This window comes from Pithys albifrons, chromosome 12 (genome assembly GCF_047495875.1).
Source record: "Pithys albifrons albifrons isolate INPA30051 chromosome 12, PitAlb_v1, whole genome shotgun sequence".
Lineage (NCBI taxonomy): Eukaryota > Metazoa > Chordata > Aves > Passeriformes > Thamnophilidae > Pithys > Pithys albifrons.
In genome coordinates this window covers 1259099-1274336 of record NC_092469.1, presented here as the reverse complement: position 1 = coordinate 1274336, position 15238 = coordinate 1259099, and the positions used below count along the sequence as shown (strand labels likewise).

At 41.6% G+C, this 15238-nt stretch overlaps 1 protein-coding gene across 5 annotated transcripts in view; it reads left to right on the top strand.

Annotated features, from left to right (window-relative positions):
• Window positions 1–15238, top strand: part of CDH11 (cadherin 11) — a 93463-nt gene that overhangs the window by 69647 nt on the left and 8578 nt on the right. For 3 of the 5 annotated variants that reach the window (XM_071567119.1, XM_071567120.1, XM_071567121.1), the window contains 9 exons: window positions 248–641; window positions 2502–2796; window positions 3569–3688; window positions 4027–4194; window positions 7954–8141; window positions 9600–9853; window positions 11019–11155; window positions 11358–11479; window positions 12452–12569. In XM_071567119.1, coding sequence (XP_071423220.1) covers window positions 414–641; window positions 2502–2796; window positions 3569–3688; window positions 4027–4194; window positions 7954–8141; window positions 9600–9853; window positions 11019–11155; window positions 11358–11479; window positions 12452–12569 — 1630 coding nt within the window. In that variant the 5' untranslated portion in view covers window positions 248–413. Of the gene's footprint in view, window positions 1–247; window positions 642–2501; window positions 2797–3568; window positions 3689–4026; window positions 4195–4241; window positions 4280–4326; window positions 4341–4973; window positions 4998–7953; window positions 8142–9599; window positions 9854–11018; window positions 11156–11357; window positions 11480–12451; window positions 12570–15238 lie in introns of those variants that run through there. The other 2 variants (XM_071567122.1, XM_071567123.1) reach the window with 2 other exon arrangements.

Below are 15238 nucleotides of genomic sequence, written 5' to 3'. Positions count from 1 at the left end.
TCTTTCAGCTTCCAGCCAGTGAGTGTCCAAAACAGCCAGTCATGAGATTATAAAGGTGGCAGTTCCATGTAACAAACCACCAAATATGCTCATTACTCAGTATTTAATAATTATTGATATATTTTATTTTTCTTATCTTGACATTTACCAAGGAAGTCCTAGTTTTATTTCTCTCCCAAAAAATTGCTATATCCTCAAAGACTTCTATAAAAGAACTGACAATCTCCTCCCTTTTGCTTTCTTTCAGGAATTAAGTTGGGAAGCTGCAGAGCATTAAAGTGATGTGTTTAATGTGTGGTGGCATCCTATGTGCACAACACTCTGTGTGAAACTTCACTAGCCCCAAACGTTTTGACTTCCAAGGTGGAAGGGGTAGATTCTTGGATACTCCTGTGCCTACAAACTAACCAAAAATGAAGGAGGAGAATTGTTTACACGCTGCTCTCCTCTGTTTGGGCATGTTGTGCTACAGCCATGCCCTGGGCACGGAGAGGCTGAGCCACTCCCGCCCATCGCTGCACGGGCACCACGAGAGAGGCAAAGAGGGACAAGTTCTGCATCGCTCCAAGAGAGGCTGGGTGTGGAACCAATTCTTTGTGATAGAGGAGTACACAGGACCAGACCCTGTGCTAGTAGGAAGGGTAAGAAAGAATTTCTTTCTCTGTCATCAATTATTAATTTATATTGCTATTTTGTGTGTTGCTGGTTTGTTTCTTGTCATTGTTTTTCCTTTGTGTTGTCTTAGTTGCTTCTTCAGCAGCTACTTATTTACCTACAATTAATCACTTTCTTGTAGCTCAGTTTAGGTGTTAAGCAAACTACCTAAGTCAATACAAATATTTCCATTGACCTCAGCAATCCCTGAATGAAAGTGTGCAAGGTGTTACTTGGCAAAACAGCAAGAACCACAGCAGCACTTGAGCAGCAATATGTTCCAAGAATATCTGTTATCGTTCTTGGGACTTTAAAAGTAATAATTAAAAATGTGATGTCTAACCCAGCAGCTCAGTAAAGGTGTCCTGCTCAATAGGTATCTTTTCATGCTGTTGTTTTCAAGTTACCAGTGAAATCAAACCTATGGAAGGGTATGTATAGATGGAGACATAACTGTGTGCACATGTGTAAGTACACACATTCTAGACTAATTTTTCATTCTGCTACTGTCTAACCCTAGTAGAATATAAGTAGTAAATAAACCAGTATATTTGCCACTTTTTAAATGGTCAGCAGAACTGTGTTGACTTAACCAAATCACAAAAACAGTGGAGAAACAGGATCAATGTCAGCAAATACCACTCTGGGTATTCTGGTACAGAAGACAGTTAGTGTTATGCAGTGGGTGGATGTCAGTATAAAATCAATAAATCTGTAATTTGTCTAAATATTTCCCTCATTCATCAAACTGAAGTGTGCATTTTTTGTGGAAGTAAGAGTGTTTAGTAAGCATTTGTCACTTCTTTTATATTAAAGAGGGTGTAATAAAAATCTAGTTGGCAATCACAGAATCACAGTCATTAATGTTGGAAAATCCCTCCCAAGCCCATGGAGCCCAGCCTGTGCCTGATGCCCACCTTGTCCCCCAGCCCAGAGCACTCAGTGCCACGGCCAGTCCTGCCTTGGGCACCTCCAGGGCTGGGCACTCCAAACCTCCCTGGGCAGCCCCTTTCAGTGCCTGACCACCCTTTCCATGGAGAAACTCCTGCTGCTGTGCCACCTTGTCCCTGCCCTGCCCCAGTCTGAGGCTTTTCCCTCTGCTCCTGTCCCTGTGCCCTGGAGCAGAGCCAGAAGGCTCCACCCTCCTGGCAGGGATTGTAGAGCCAGAAGGTCCCCTCTGAGCCTCCTTTTCTCCAGGCTGAGCCCCCCCAGCTCCCTCGGCTGCTGCTCCATCCCCTTCCCAGCTCTGTTCCCCACCCTGCACAGCTCCAGCCCCTCAGTGTCCCTCCTCTCAAGAGGGGCCAGAGCTGGGCACAGCACTGGAGGTGCCCCAGCAGGGGGGAATGGGCACTGCCCTGGTCCTGCTGCCACACTATTCGTGACCCAAGCCAGGTTGTCATTTGCCTTCTTGCCCACTGGGCACACTGCCCAGCTTTCTAGTTGCATCCGTTTTAGCACTTAACACCTTTCTACATGCAACCCAGTAGAATATGCTTTGTATGAAGTGTACAAAATGTTTGTAAAAATGACTCTTCCTTCCAACTTCATTTGAATAAAGAACCTGCCATAATTATTTTCTTGTATATTCTGTTGTTTTAACCTCAGATCTGAAGGTCTGAGTCTCAGCAGCAGCCTGTGTGTGGCAGGATGCAGGTCTGGGCTGGTAGCTCCCTGAATGCAGGGTAGAGGAGGTCACAGCATGTGGTTAAGTGGGAATTATTGCCTGGTGTTGGACAAGGTGTTTGAAAACTCTGAAATGATAGTAATTTCCTGAACTTTTTGTTTCATAAGCAAATCCATGAAATGTGGGCCACCTTGTCAAGGTATGTCTGTTTCTCGTTTTGTAGCTTCATTCAGATATTGATTCTGGAGATGGAAACATTAAATACATTCTCTCAGGTGAAGGAGCAGGAATCATTTTTGTTATTGATGACAAATCAGGGAACATTCATGCAACAAAGACACTGGACCGGGAGGAGAGAGCTCAGTACACCCTCACGGCACAGGCTGTGGACAGAAACACCAACAGACCTTTGGAACCACCTTCTGAATTCATTGTCAAAGTGCAAGATATAAATGACAACCCACCTGAGTTTCTCCATGAAAACTACCATGCCAATGTGCCAGAGAGATCAAATGTAGGTGAGTACTCACAAATGCACTGCAGTTCCTGGCCTGATGGAAGGTGTTGCATTGACAGTATGTTTTAGCTTTATTTCATTCTTATTGTCAGGAGTTTTGGGAGGTAAAATTTTTTCATGCTCTGCCGGTGTCTCTGATTTGCTGACCAAAAAATTCAAACCCTGCACAAATCCTGACTGTCATACTTGAAGTGTCTCTGCATAGTTCCTAGAACAGGACTGTTTCCTCCTAGGAAGGAGAATGAGAGTCCCCTGGAATTTATGAAGTGTGAATCCTCTGGGGTAAACATCAAGATCATTCCTCTGGCAGAGCTGTGTAATAAAGCTAAGTTTTATCTGGCACACTATAGAGTTCATTTTCCTCGCTCTTTGAGCTTGTGTTTGTCTCAGAGATTCCTACAAGAATGATTTCTCTGAAACTTACTGAGAGAAATGTAAAATGAAAACTTTATTGTTTGGGTGTCTAACAACAAAAGTAATATAAGGCTGAAACTACTGAGGAAAAAAGCCATAATGGTACAGAGTGACTGCTGACTTTTATATCTTCACTGTTTAGAACATTAATCCACATCACAGCTGGTGACAAATCTTTTTGGATTGTATGAGTCTATTTTGTCATATAGAAACTGTCAAGTTGTTTTTTTTTCATTTCCCAATGTGGAAATAAAGAAGTTCAGAAGTAGTTATGCTGAATGACTGAAAGCATCTCTGCATGGTTCTTACAGACGTGTTTGCATCTGACTGTGTTCCTCCTGTTTGCTTTCCATTTCTAGGTACATCAGTTATTCAGGTAACAGCTTCAGATGCTGATGATCCTACCTATGGGAACAGTGCCAAACTGGTTTACAGTATCCTTGAAGGTCAGCCCTACTTCTCAGTGGAAGCCCAAACAGGTATTACTGGGCAGTTTATTTGAGCAGGACCTCATAACCATGATGCATTAAAATGACCTGAGTGTATTGACTGAGGCAGTTCAGCTGGGTACATCTGCTATTTCTTTGTGCTGTGATCTGGTGTGATAGAAATGGATGTTTCTGTGCTGAACTTTAATTCTCCAGGGCTGTCCTGTGTCCAGTATTGGGCTGCTTTTCTTACACAGAACAATGCACAATGTAGGGAAAACAGAGTCTGCACCATCACTGCAAATACTTCTGTGTTTAGGCAGCATCCAGTTTTTCATGGTATGAACCTGTGAAAATTTGCATGTGCCATATTTTTTTTGTATTTCCAGGAATTATCCGAACTGCCCTTCCCAATATGGACAGAGAAGCTAAGGAAGAGTATCATGTTGTGATACAGGCAAAGGACATGGGAGGACACATGGGAGGCCTCTCAGGGACAACCAAAGTGACAATTACACTTACAGATGTCAATGACAACCCACCAAAGTTCCCACAGAGTAAGTAACAACAAAATCCTTGCTCACATTTACTATAGTACTACACTTACAGATGTCAATGACAACCCACCAAAGTTCCCACAGAGTAAGTAACAACAAAATCCTTGCTCACATTTACTATAGTACTACACTTACAGATGTCAATGTGTCTTGGTTTGAGATAAGCAACTGCCAACCCCCCCCAAACACAGAGAGAAAAGCCTCCCTCCTAACACCAGGGAAAGGGAGGAAAAGAGAGGGGAAAGAAAAAAAAAACACTTCAAACTGCATTTATACTAAATCTACATATATTTTTCACAGAAAGAAAGAGACAATTAGAAGAGAGTACAAATATTCACTCACACAAATCTGCAACAACAAGTTCCCCACCTCAACTTCTTAACGAACACACAAATTCTACTGTCCTAACTACACATTACTTAAGAAGAAGCTTATTCCCCAGGGAGACAAACCCAAGCAGAAAGGAGAGACCCAGAACAACACAGTTTACTTTCCTGAGGTACCCTGTGAGCCAGTGGTGGGCCTGGTCCTCTCCATCCCCCCTGGGACAGCATCGTGCGTCCTCCCAAGAGGAGGCTGAGAAGCGACTGCCTTAACCACTCCCACACTGGTTCCTACTGCCCTGGAGATGATGTCATTATGTGGGATGGAATACAAAATTACTGGCTAGAAGAGGTCAGCTGTTAGCTCAGCCCAGCTCAAGTCAGCTGACAGCCTCGGCCTAGTCCAGACTTCAGAGCCCAAATCTGGGGCCACCTGGGTGAACACATAACACAATGACAACCCACCAAAGTTCCCACAGAGTAACAACAAAATCCTTGCTCACATTTGCTATCGTACCTGTGTTTGTGTAGTATCAGACATACGCAAAGCTTGAAAAAGTGGTAACTGGTGGATTATTGCAACACAGGTGAATAAAGCAGCATTAGTTACACAGGTTTTGCTGGTAATTTACAGAGCTTTAGTGTCTGAATTATTTGTTTTGTGTTGTGAAGTGAGACATTTTTAAAGTCAGGAGTAGATGACAAAGATTCCTAGGCCTACACTTCATTTTTGGAATTACTGGACCATGTTATATGAGCAGGGAGACATAGTGTGGACTTCTCTGTTGATGAAGGAAGAAGCCTCATTTCTTGAGGTCTTTCTTCTGTATTAAACCAACTTAATGCAAATACTGGAAGGTGTACCTGCTCTGCAGCAGTGCTGGGATAAACTGTATTGCTTCCTTTCCCATTTTCTTAATTACAGCATGGATGTAAAAGACACTTTAAAAAATCAAGTGGTGTTTACTCCTCTGCTCAGACCGCAGGAACTTCATGAAATCATTGCAGGGAAATAAGAGTAAGCTAAAACAAAAACCCCTACAGGTGTTAAGCAGGAACAGATTGTCTTGTGCTGGGGGATACAGGATGCAGCAGTCACCGTGTGTCTGCAGAGGGATCTCCTCGTAGACTTGCAGTGTCTCAAAGGAGTCTGCAAGTGGCCTTTCACTGCTCAAGGTCACAGCTATTTGCAAAAGAGTTTTGATAGTCGTTTTCAATGGACAAATCCACTCTGGGGTTCGATGAAGATGGCCAAAGGAAAGGAGATCTACTTTTGCTTATTACAGCTGTATTTTGGCCACTTAGAGGCTCTTGCCTTTCTTGTCCCTTGATGACAATGCTGCACAATCTATTAAGAGCTCCTGGTTGTGCCCTTTCAGGTTTTTGACAAGCCTGCAAGTGAGTGCATGGCACTTTTATTTCACATCGCTTTGCATTTGAACTGTTGATGTGTTATCATTTACTTCTGTAAACACTCATAGTAAATAGTGGTAAAGGATACAAGACTGGATATTCCTCAAGATTTCTATCTATCAGTACAAAGCAAACTAAATCTAGCACAATTACATTTTTAAATTTTTGAAGTGCATTTCTGGTGGTCAAATAAAGTAATTTTTTATACCTGTGCTATTTATTTTTCACATACAAGATTAATCAGGGCTGACATTAACAAATTCAGTCTTCACAGCTGGGAGGAGGCACATTAATGGACTCACACATCTGTTCTCCATCTCATCTCTGCGTGGGTTTGGGTTTCTTTGGAGTGCAGTGTAGGCACCAGCCCAGCCCACCCTGTTTGTCCTCTGAGCAACAGTTATGACCCTGACACACCTTGAACATGAACATCTCTCAAACAGCTCTTCTCCCCACGTTGCAGCTTCCTGGAGATTCATGCAAGAGCTGAAGGGACATAGTTGGTTCCTAAATGTAAAAATCTGTGTCAGCATTATCTACCATTCTCTTAGAAAAGTATTAAATACTAAATATGTCAGGTTGTATATAGCATACAAGCATGACTTTTCATCCTAGATTATAACCTGGGACCCCAGTGTAAGGTATTTTGTTAACTCCATCAAATCATGGATTTTTCTCTACAAATTCAAGCTAATTTACTGAGTGTTTTGGCAGACTATTTAAAATTATCAGAAATGCCCAGTAACAGTTACTCTACTTAATCATTCACCCCAAAATGAAAGCCTGAATTGGGAGTGCTTTTTAACTTAAAACCAGGATTTTTGCTCTCTATACAAACAACCATGCGATTGATTTTTTACTCTTATTTCCTTTTTTTTTATTTTTAATGTTCATTGCTCAAACCATTTATGAGTTACATGCTTAATTTTGGGTTCTTTGTGACTGGAGTTAATGGCCTGTTTCAATGACATGTGCCAATTGTTTTTATGGGTAATGAGCCGAGCTCCTGACTGGTATAAGCCTCCTAATGCTTCAAGGGTACTCATGTAGCAAAAAAAGAGCAATTATGGATGGAGATAAATTAGATTATTTCATTTTCTCATGCTATTTTTTTCCCTCCCCAGTTTATTAATGCTGATGAGGAGACGGAAAATGCTGACATCAATTTGTACATTAAGGATCAGATTGTGTTATTTGAACTCTGCAGGGGGTTGGGAAGGTCCTGGAATCAATCAATACTGCCTGAAAACCACTGTTCCTGGAGAGAGGTTTATCCAGGAACTGTGTTGTTCTCCTCTCGTGTCCCCAAACACACAGGGAAACATCTGTAAGGCAACATATCTGTGGGGTGTTTGGGGATGGTTTTCCTGTTGGAGTTTGATGTGGGAAAGCCATTTTCTTTTGGTTTAGTCCCGACACACATTGGTACATATTCTCCGTGGTGTCAAGTTTTAATAATCATTGTTACTACACATTCACCCTCCAAAGTAAAGCCATAGAAAGCAGCAGATTTATTCCTCAGCCAGCGCAGCAGAGAGGTCTCATCCAATTCATTGTATAATTTATGGCTCCTGAATGAATGGGCAGAAATGCTTCTGGAATCAACAGAATTGAAGGTCATACCATGAGCATATAAAAGAGAGTTTTTCTTCTGTTTCTGTAATAACGTTGCTGATATAAATGATAACCTTGATGTCACAATTTCTGCATTCTGAATGGTTGGCTTTCCTTTTAAGGCCCCCTGGACAGGAAGGGACAGAGATGGGGTGTAAAACATCAGGGAGGAAGTCGTGTTGTACAGATTAGCCATGTGCTTTAAGATTTCACAGATAACTTGCTCATGAGAGCTCTTTATAACATAATGTTCCTTCAGTGGGACTGAAAATTTAAAAACATTACTGTGTTTATGTGGAACTTATGTAAAAAAATTACTGTGTTTATTTGGAACTCACAAGTTCGGTGAGTTCAGCACAGCTGGAGAGCAGATGCACACTTAAGGGCCATACCTGTTCTTTGTCCCCAGGTGTGTACCAGATGTCCGTGTCGGAAGCAGCTGTCCCAGGAGAGGAAGTAGGAAGAGTGAAGGCCAAAGATCCTGACATTGGGGAAAATGGCTTGGTAGCTTACAGTATCATTGATGGAGATGGCATGAACCTGTTTGAAATTACAACAGACTATGAGACTCAGGAAGGGGTTGTAAAGCTTAAGAAGGTGGGTAATACCTACTAATGTGGAGTGTTCTTTGTTGCTGACAGAATATTTAGTAATGATGGATAACCACCTAAGCTAAAATATTAGTAAATGCAAATTCACTTAATTTCTGAAGGTATGATTAACTCTTAATATTCCATTTCCCCATTAGCTGAATTGGAATGGAAGAAAATAACCAAGAAGAGTTACATAAATACTGTAGAGTGGATTAATTGCACAAACTAAATGAATTCAAAATAAAAAGTCACGGTAAAATACAATGCCATCGGCTTCATTGTTAATGAAGTTTTGCCTAGTGCTGATAAGTAGCAGACATTCACTGTTGCTTTATGTTCAGTCTGAACAGCCTCATGCCCTGCAGTTTGAATTCTTCAGCTGTGCATTGTCCACAATAGTGTTCAGAAGGAGTCACAGGCTATGCAAAAGCAGCAGAGGGGATTTCATGTACAAACTATCAGTGTGAGCTTTGAAAGGGTTATTAAATTAGTTTTGAATTATAAACTATAAATCATAAATCTTAGTCCTTATTTAAGCATTATTATTTTGCCCTTTGTATCTTTAAAGCTATTTATCTCTCTTGGAGATAATTAGAATTCAGAGGAGAAGGCCTGGGCAACTTAACTTCACAGTTAGCCCTGCCCAGTGGGACAGGCCCTCAGAAAGAGCCCCAGGGGTCTCCTCTGCTCAAAACTGTGCTCTGGTTCGATTTCTGTATCTGCTCTAGAGGTGGGAGTGGATGTTTTGTGTGTTTTAAACCTTGAATGAGCCATCCCACCACTGAGCCTACAGTGTGAGCAGGCTCCGTGAATTGGGGCTGGCACCTACACGATGAACTTGAGGCCACCACTGCAGCTCTGCAGCCACTTGTGCCAGGGAAAATGCAGATGTGCTGTAACTCTGATCAGGTTTCCAGAAAGACTTAACTCCAGGGGCATTATTGCACCTCCCTTTTGGAAATCGTTATGAGATCCATGGACAGAAAGCCCTACAGAAATGAAAGCACTGTGAACTATCTCCATATTTGCCCCACTACTTAATTTAACTTCCCTGTGTCCTATCTCCTGGGGCACCCAGAAGCAATTCAAAGCACATCCATGTGGAATGCCTGCCAGCCTGTGGGAGCCCCTTCCAGTCCCTTGACCTTTTGTGCTACCTGAAAGGCTACCTGAAGAAAAGGATAATTTTCCCAGTACAGATAATTTCCTCAGTGATACAGCAAGCAAAGACCAAGGCAAGGACTCTGCTGTCATGTTTTCAGTGCCTTCCTATGCTGCTCCACACATAGAATGTAGCTCCTTCCATTTGAGTCTTCATGTGTTTAAATACAGACATTTCAGTCCAAGCTTGTTGACAGATGCTCACATTTGTTTTATGTCATTGAATACAAGGGCGCAGCTTGCTGCTTTTGCACTCTGGTTTCCCTAACTGTGGAATGCACTGTTTTCTTGTTCCTCACAGACCTTAGATTATGAAACCAAAAAGTCCTACAGCCTGAAGGTGGAGGCAGCCAATGTCCACATTGACCCCAAGTTCATCAGCAATGGGCCATTCAAGGACACAGTGACAGTGAAAATAGCAGTGGAAGATGCTGATGAGCCACCCGTGTTTTTGAAGCCCAGTTACATTTTTGAAGTACAGGAAAATGCAGCATCTGGTACTGTGGTGGGAAAAGTACATGCCAAAGACCCTGATGCTGCCAACAGTGCTATAAGGTACACTGCATTCTTTATGTTTGCTGCCAAGCACTGGCTTTTAACATTGCTATGCAAGTTATTAAGATAGTGTGATAGAGCAACATACACCCAGAATATTAATAGCTTGACCTATCCAGCATTGTTTTTATGCCTAGTTAAAGTTTCTCAAATCCTGTATCATACCACAACTATGTCTAATTGAAATATACTTTAAGGCATCTTTGTTAATCTCTGTTCTAAATTATAATTTCCACAAATATCTTGTACTGTTATCACAGCATGTTTTTTTCTCAAAATATCAAAGTCTAGGCAGTAGATCAGAGATGGTAATTATTAAATGGTAATTGCTAAAGACAAGAACCTACAGACACCTACTTTTTGCAGTTATCTTGGATTGTCTTGGAATGATAGAATAGTTTGGATAGGAAGGGACCTTAAAGCCCATCCAGTTCCACCCCCTGCCACGGGCAGGGACACCTTCCACCAATCCAGGTGGCTCCAAGCCCTGTCCAACCTGGCCTTGGACACTTCCAGGGAAGGGGCAGCCACAGCTTCTCTGGATGTCCTGTGCCAGGGATTGCCCACCCTCACAGGGAAGAATTCTTATAAGAGTCTTTTATTAGTTTAGTTTTATTTGTAATGGTTTTGGTGTAAATTAAATTATAAAGCTCTTTTTTGTGGGTATACTTAACATTTCAAAGAATTGCCACGTAAATATATGAAAGTCAGAGCTGTATGAAGTTGTATAGATGTGCAGACAGGGGATAATATTTAATAAACTGTCATGATCAATTAATATTGAGTAAACTAAAGATCAGAACACTTAAAAGGTCAGCATGATTAATGTGAAACAGAAGAAAACACAAATATCTCAGTAGATATTTTTATCATGTTTTATAAGAGAAAAAAGTAAAGAATATTTTAGGGCTGTAATACAGAAACTTCAAAGACCAGCAATTTTCACTTATTACAAACATTCTGATGTACTATTTTTCTAAACGTAGAAACCAACCAGGTGATTCTCCTTTTAAAAGAAGATACATCATCCCTTTGACAATGATATTGAGGGCAACAATAAGTGTACTACTTACAGTTATTCAGAAATAATTATATAGAACAAATATGGATGCACAAAACTTCTCAGTCCTTCTTTCTCTAATTACTGATTTTCAATCTTCTTTAGATATTCAATTGATCGTCACACTGACCTTGAAAGATATTTTGTTATCAATGCAGAAGATGGCAACATCAAGACAATAAAAGCTTTGGATAGGGAAGAAATTGCTTGGCATAATATCTCTGTCTTTGCAGTTGAAGTCCGTAAGTATTTCACTGAGGTATTTTATAATCAACGGTATAAATTCTGTATCCCTCCAATTGTCTCAGTTTGATATGCTGCAATAAATCCCAGCAGAAATACCTCCACCGGCCACCGGTTTGATATTTCCCTGGATGTAGCTGGGCTTTGCTTTATTTTGAGGGGTTTTCCTGCTTCTCAGTTTGGTTTTGCTTTCTCCCATAGACAAACAACACCAGGAAGCCAAAGTCCCAGTTGCAATTAAGGTCGTTGATGTCAATGACAATGCTCCCAAGTTTGCAGCAGCCTATGAGGCCTTTGTGTGTGAGAATGCCCGAAGCAACCAGGTAAGGTTTGGCCACCTCCCTTCCTCTGCCCACCTCCCTCCCTCTGCCCACCTCCTCCCCCTGCCCACCTCCCTTCCTCTGCCCACCTCCCTTCTTCTGCCCACCTCCCTTCCTCTGCCCACCTCCCTTCCTCTGCCCACCTCCTACCTCTGCCCACCTCCTACCTCTGCCCATCACTTCTCTCTGCTCACCACCTTCCTCCGACCACCTTCTCCCCCTGCCCACCTCCTCCCTCTGCCCACCTCCTCCCTCTGCCCACACAGCTCTTTCTGCAGGGCATCAGCCCAGTTTTCTTCTGTCAGCTCCAATGAGTGGCAGGAAATGAAATTTTGTTTTGAAATTTTGGCCAAAATGTCTAGAGCACTTAGAAAGGCACTTCTCTGTGGTTTTATTTTTGAACTGCTATCAATAGTGTTATACAGAGCTTTGTGCATTAAATATGATTGGTGGTGGCTGTGAGTATCTACCACCACACGGGCAGCAAAACTGGTTGGGAGCAGTTTTCCCAGTTGTAATTACAGCAACACTGAGGGAATCCCAGTGCAGTGCTTGTAGGGTTCAGCTGACAGATTTATTCCTGGCAATCTGTGAGCAGAGGGTTAGCATCACACAGAAATGCAGCTTTGCATTTGCAGTTGGTGTGGCAGTTCGAAAAGGTCTCTCTTAGCTGCTGAGTTTTCTGCAGGATTTTATTTAGTCTGTTGGGTTATCATTAGCCCATATTTGTTTGTAAGAATGTAAATGGTGTATATTTTTACAGCTATAATTCTGTTAGTTAAATTTATTAGCAAATAAAGATTTCCTGTTCTAGTATGGAGTCTCCTCTGTGTCTATAATTGCATATATTTGTGTTTGGAAGGGGGTTCTGCTATTTCACAATTCCATGTATTCAGGAGCTGTCTTGGGTTGCTGCTGGTATGTGATGCACCCAGAGAAGAAGCTGTCTGTTTACAGAGTGCTTTTCTTTTACAGCAATTTATTACAATTAGTGCTGATGACAAGGACGACTCGGCCAATGGACCAAGATTTATCTTCAGTTTACCACCAGAAATTATTCATAACCCAAATTTTACACTCAGAGACAACAGAGGTTTGTGTGAAGATTCCCTCTATACTAGAGTCCAAAGAAATGACAAAGTGAAACTGATGGCTAAACTAATGTCAAGCAACAACATTGTCATTAGCTTTGTCAGAGTGCCTGTTTCCCAGAGGTTTAGGGGTGGAAAGCAAAAATACACAGCTGAAATGCAAGGATGTTCTTTGAGCAGCATAATGCTTGTTAACTCATTTTCCCTTTCTTGAATGCATATTTTAAAATGCATAATAATACCCTACAAGAAAAATCTACTGCCATTTTATGTTCTAGGAAGAGGGTGACAAAACACTGCCAAACATTCACTTAATGTATTGGCAGATCTCCTTGATTTAGAGAATCCTGAGTTGCTGAGCTGAAATTAGCTGAGACAGCAGAAATTGGTAGGTTGCCTGTATTTGTTCACCTTGCTCTGCTGACCAGCTTTTGTAAATTATGGATCACAAGAGACATGGGCTAGATTCCCATTGGAATCAAACCACTGCCCTGTGCAGGAAATACAGCTGAGGATTTCTGTGGTGAAACATCCCTGGAGTGGGTGTATCTCAGGGTATGGCTATCCTGACCCCCTGGCCAATTTGCTGCTCATGAAATCGAGTAGATTCTTGTGTTCAGATTGATGGCAAGATGTAAGAAATCTGTAAAAAAACCTCAGACATAGGTGAGTGTCAAAACTTAACTGAGAATCTAACATGAAGCATCAGTGTCTGTGATTTGGCAAGGCTGAAGGAGCCAGAGGAGGGGGAGAAACAGAAAAAAAAAAGACAGGTCCAACCACTATATTTATTTATTCTATTTATTTAATAATCGTCCATATGATGTTCTCACTGGATGTTCAGTTTTCATTTACTTGCCCAGAGCAAAAACTGTTTCAACTTCTAAGGTGTTGGTTTTAATTAGCAAACTTTAATGTTAGAAGGAAACTTGAGTGTGTTCTGAAAAGTAAAACTTTATTGAGCTTGCTTAAATAATGAATCCAAGAGTGTCAGAAGTACAAAAAGCAACACAATCCACATACATGATGTCAGTGCAACCTTCTGCTGAGGCACACTCTATATCTCTATCCACATCCTCAATGTTCCCGAACAAAATTTCTGTTACTCTTGACTGATCAAAGCAATATTGTTGCCTCGTGCTTGACACTCGTACATACCTAAGCAATTCATAAAGGAGCCAGTGCAGGGGATATATTTATTCTCTTTAAAGCAGTAAAACACAAGTTCTGAAAAATTCATGGATGTATTTTTATAGAGAAGTAAATAAGAATGTGTTCTTTGTTTGAGACCCTGAGGCCAAGTTTTGCTTTAAAATATATTTTATGGTCACTCCATTAAACTGAAAATAGATTAGATTTTATAAGTGTAGGTCAGCATTGAGATGCTCTGACACAGCTGCAGGCAAGTGGTATTATGGTTCCTGACTCCAGCCAGTTTCACTAACCCTTCATTTTCATATGCAGCAGATTCATTACTGACAAAATAAACCCAGATATAAATGTTTTGTAGTTGAAATTATTATGTCAGTTTAATGCAGTGTCTGTACCTGACAGAACAAGACAGTATTTAAGGATTGAATCTTCCCATATAATGTTGGTCTTGAGAAATGAATAGTGTAATGAAATTCATCCATTCCCATCCTTTATTTCCTGCACTTTGTACAATCCTCAGTGCAATGATGTTGTAATTAAACTGCTTCTGAGGAGTTTTTTGTAAGTAAGTTATGGTAAAAAGCAAAGTACAAAAGTTAAAATTTTATGTATTTCCACATAAAAAAGTTTCTCAGAGTGTGTTGCCATTTGCAAGTCAAATAACTTACATTACCACTCAAAGTTCAGTTTTTTTCAGCTCTGAATCTGAGTATTCTGTATACCATGCCACTACTTTCAGAGAGAATTGCTAGTTTCAAAGAAAAATGGCTTTATTAACTGTGGAGAACAGTTAATGAAAACCCCAGTGTTTGGGCCTATTACAGAACTTTATAGTGAATGCAGTCCTATGATTATCATTTAATAGATTTTTCTTTTTACCAGGTCCTAAAAGTAATCACATACTGCAGTAATCCAAGAAACATCATCCCATTCTATATGCTGTTAACAGCCCTCCTGTGTTCCCCAGTGCTCAGCTGAGAGCACCTGGCACAGGGACCAGGAGAGAGTGGCTTGGTACACACTGGGACCAAGCCCTGGATCCCTTTGCACACACTGGGACCAAGCCCTGGATCCCTTTGCAAACGCTGGGGACAAGTGCTGGATTCCTTGGCACATGCTGGGGGCAAGCCCTGGATCCCCTTTGCACATGCTGGGAGCAAGCCCTGGATCCTTTTGCCCTGTTTCCCCCCATCACAGCACAGCTTGCCCAGGCTCCCCTCAGTCAGAGCTCCAAAGGAGCAGTGCAAGCTCATGGTGTTCACAGCACAGAGACAGGTTTTCAGTAAAAGCATTCCCCGTTCCTGATCCTCCCGGATCTCACCTGGGCTGCCCTTTGGTTGGGCTCCCTCCCCATGAGTGGCAGCCAGTACTGCTGGGAGGGTCATGCCCACCTCAGATGCACATATTGCCTGGGAGCCCCTTGGAACCAGTGACTTCAAATTTGCTTTTTAGATAGAAACCTGTCCTCTGGCTTGCAATTCCTTTTAATCAAGAAATTTTGAAACACAGGATTTTGCCA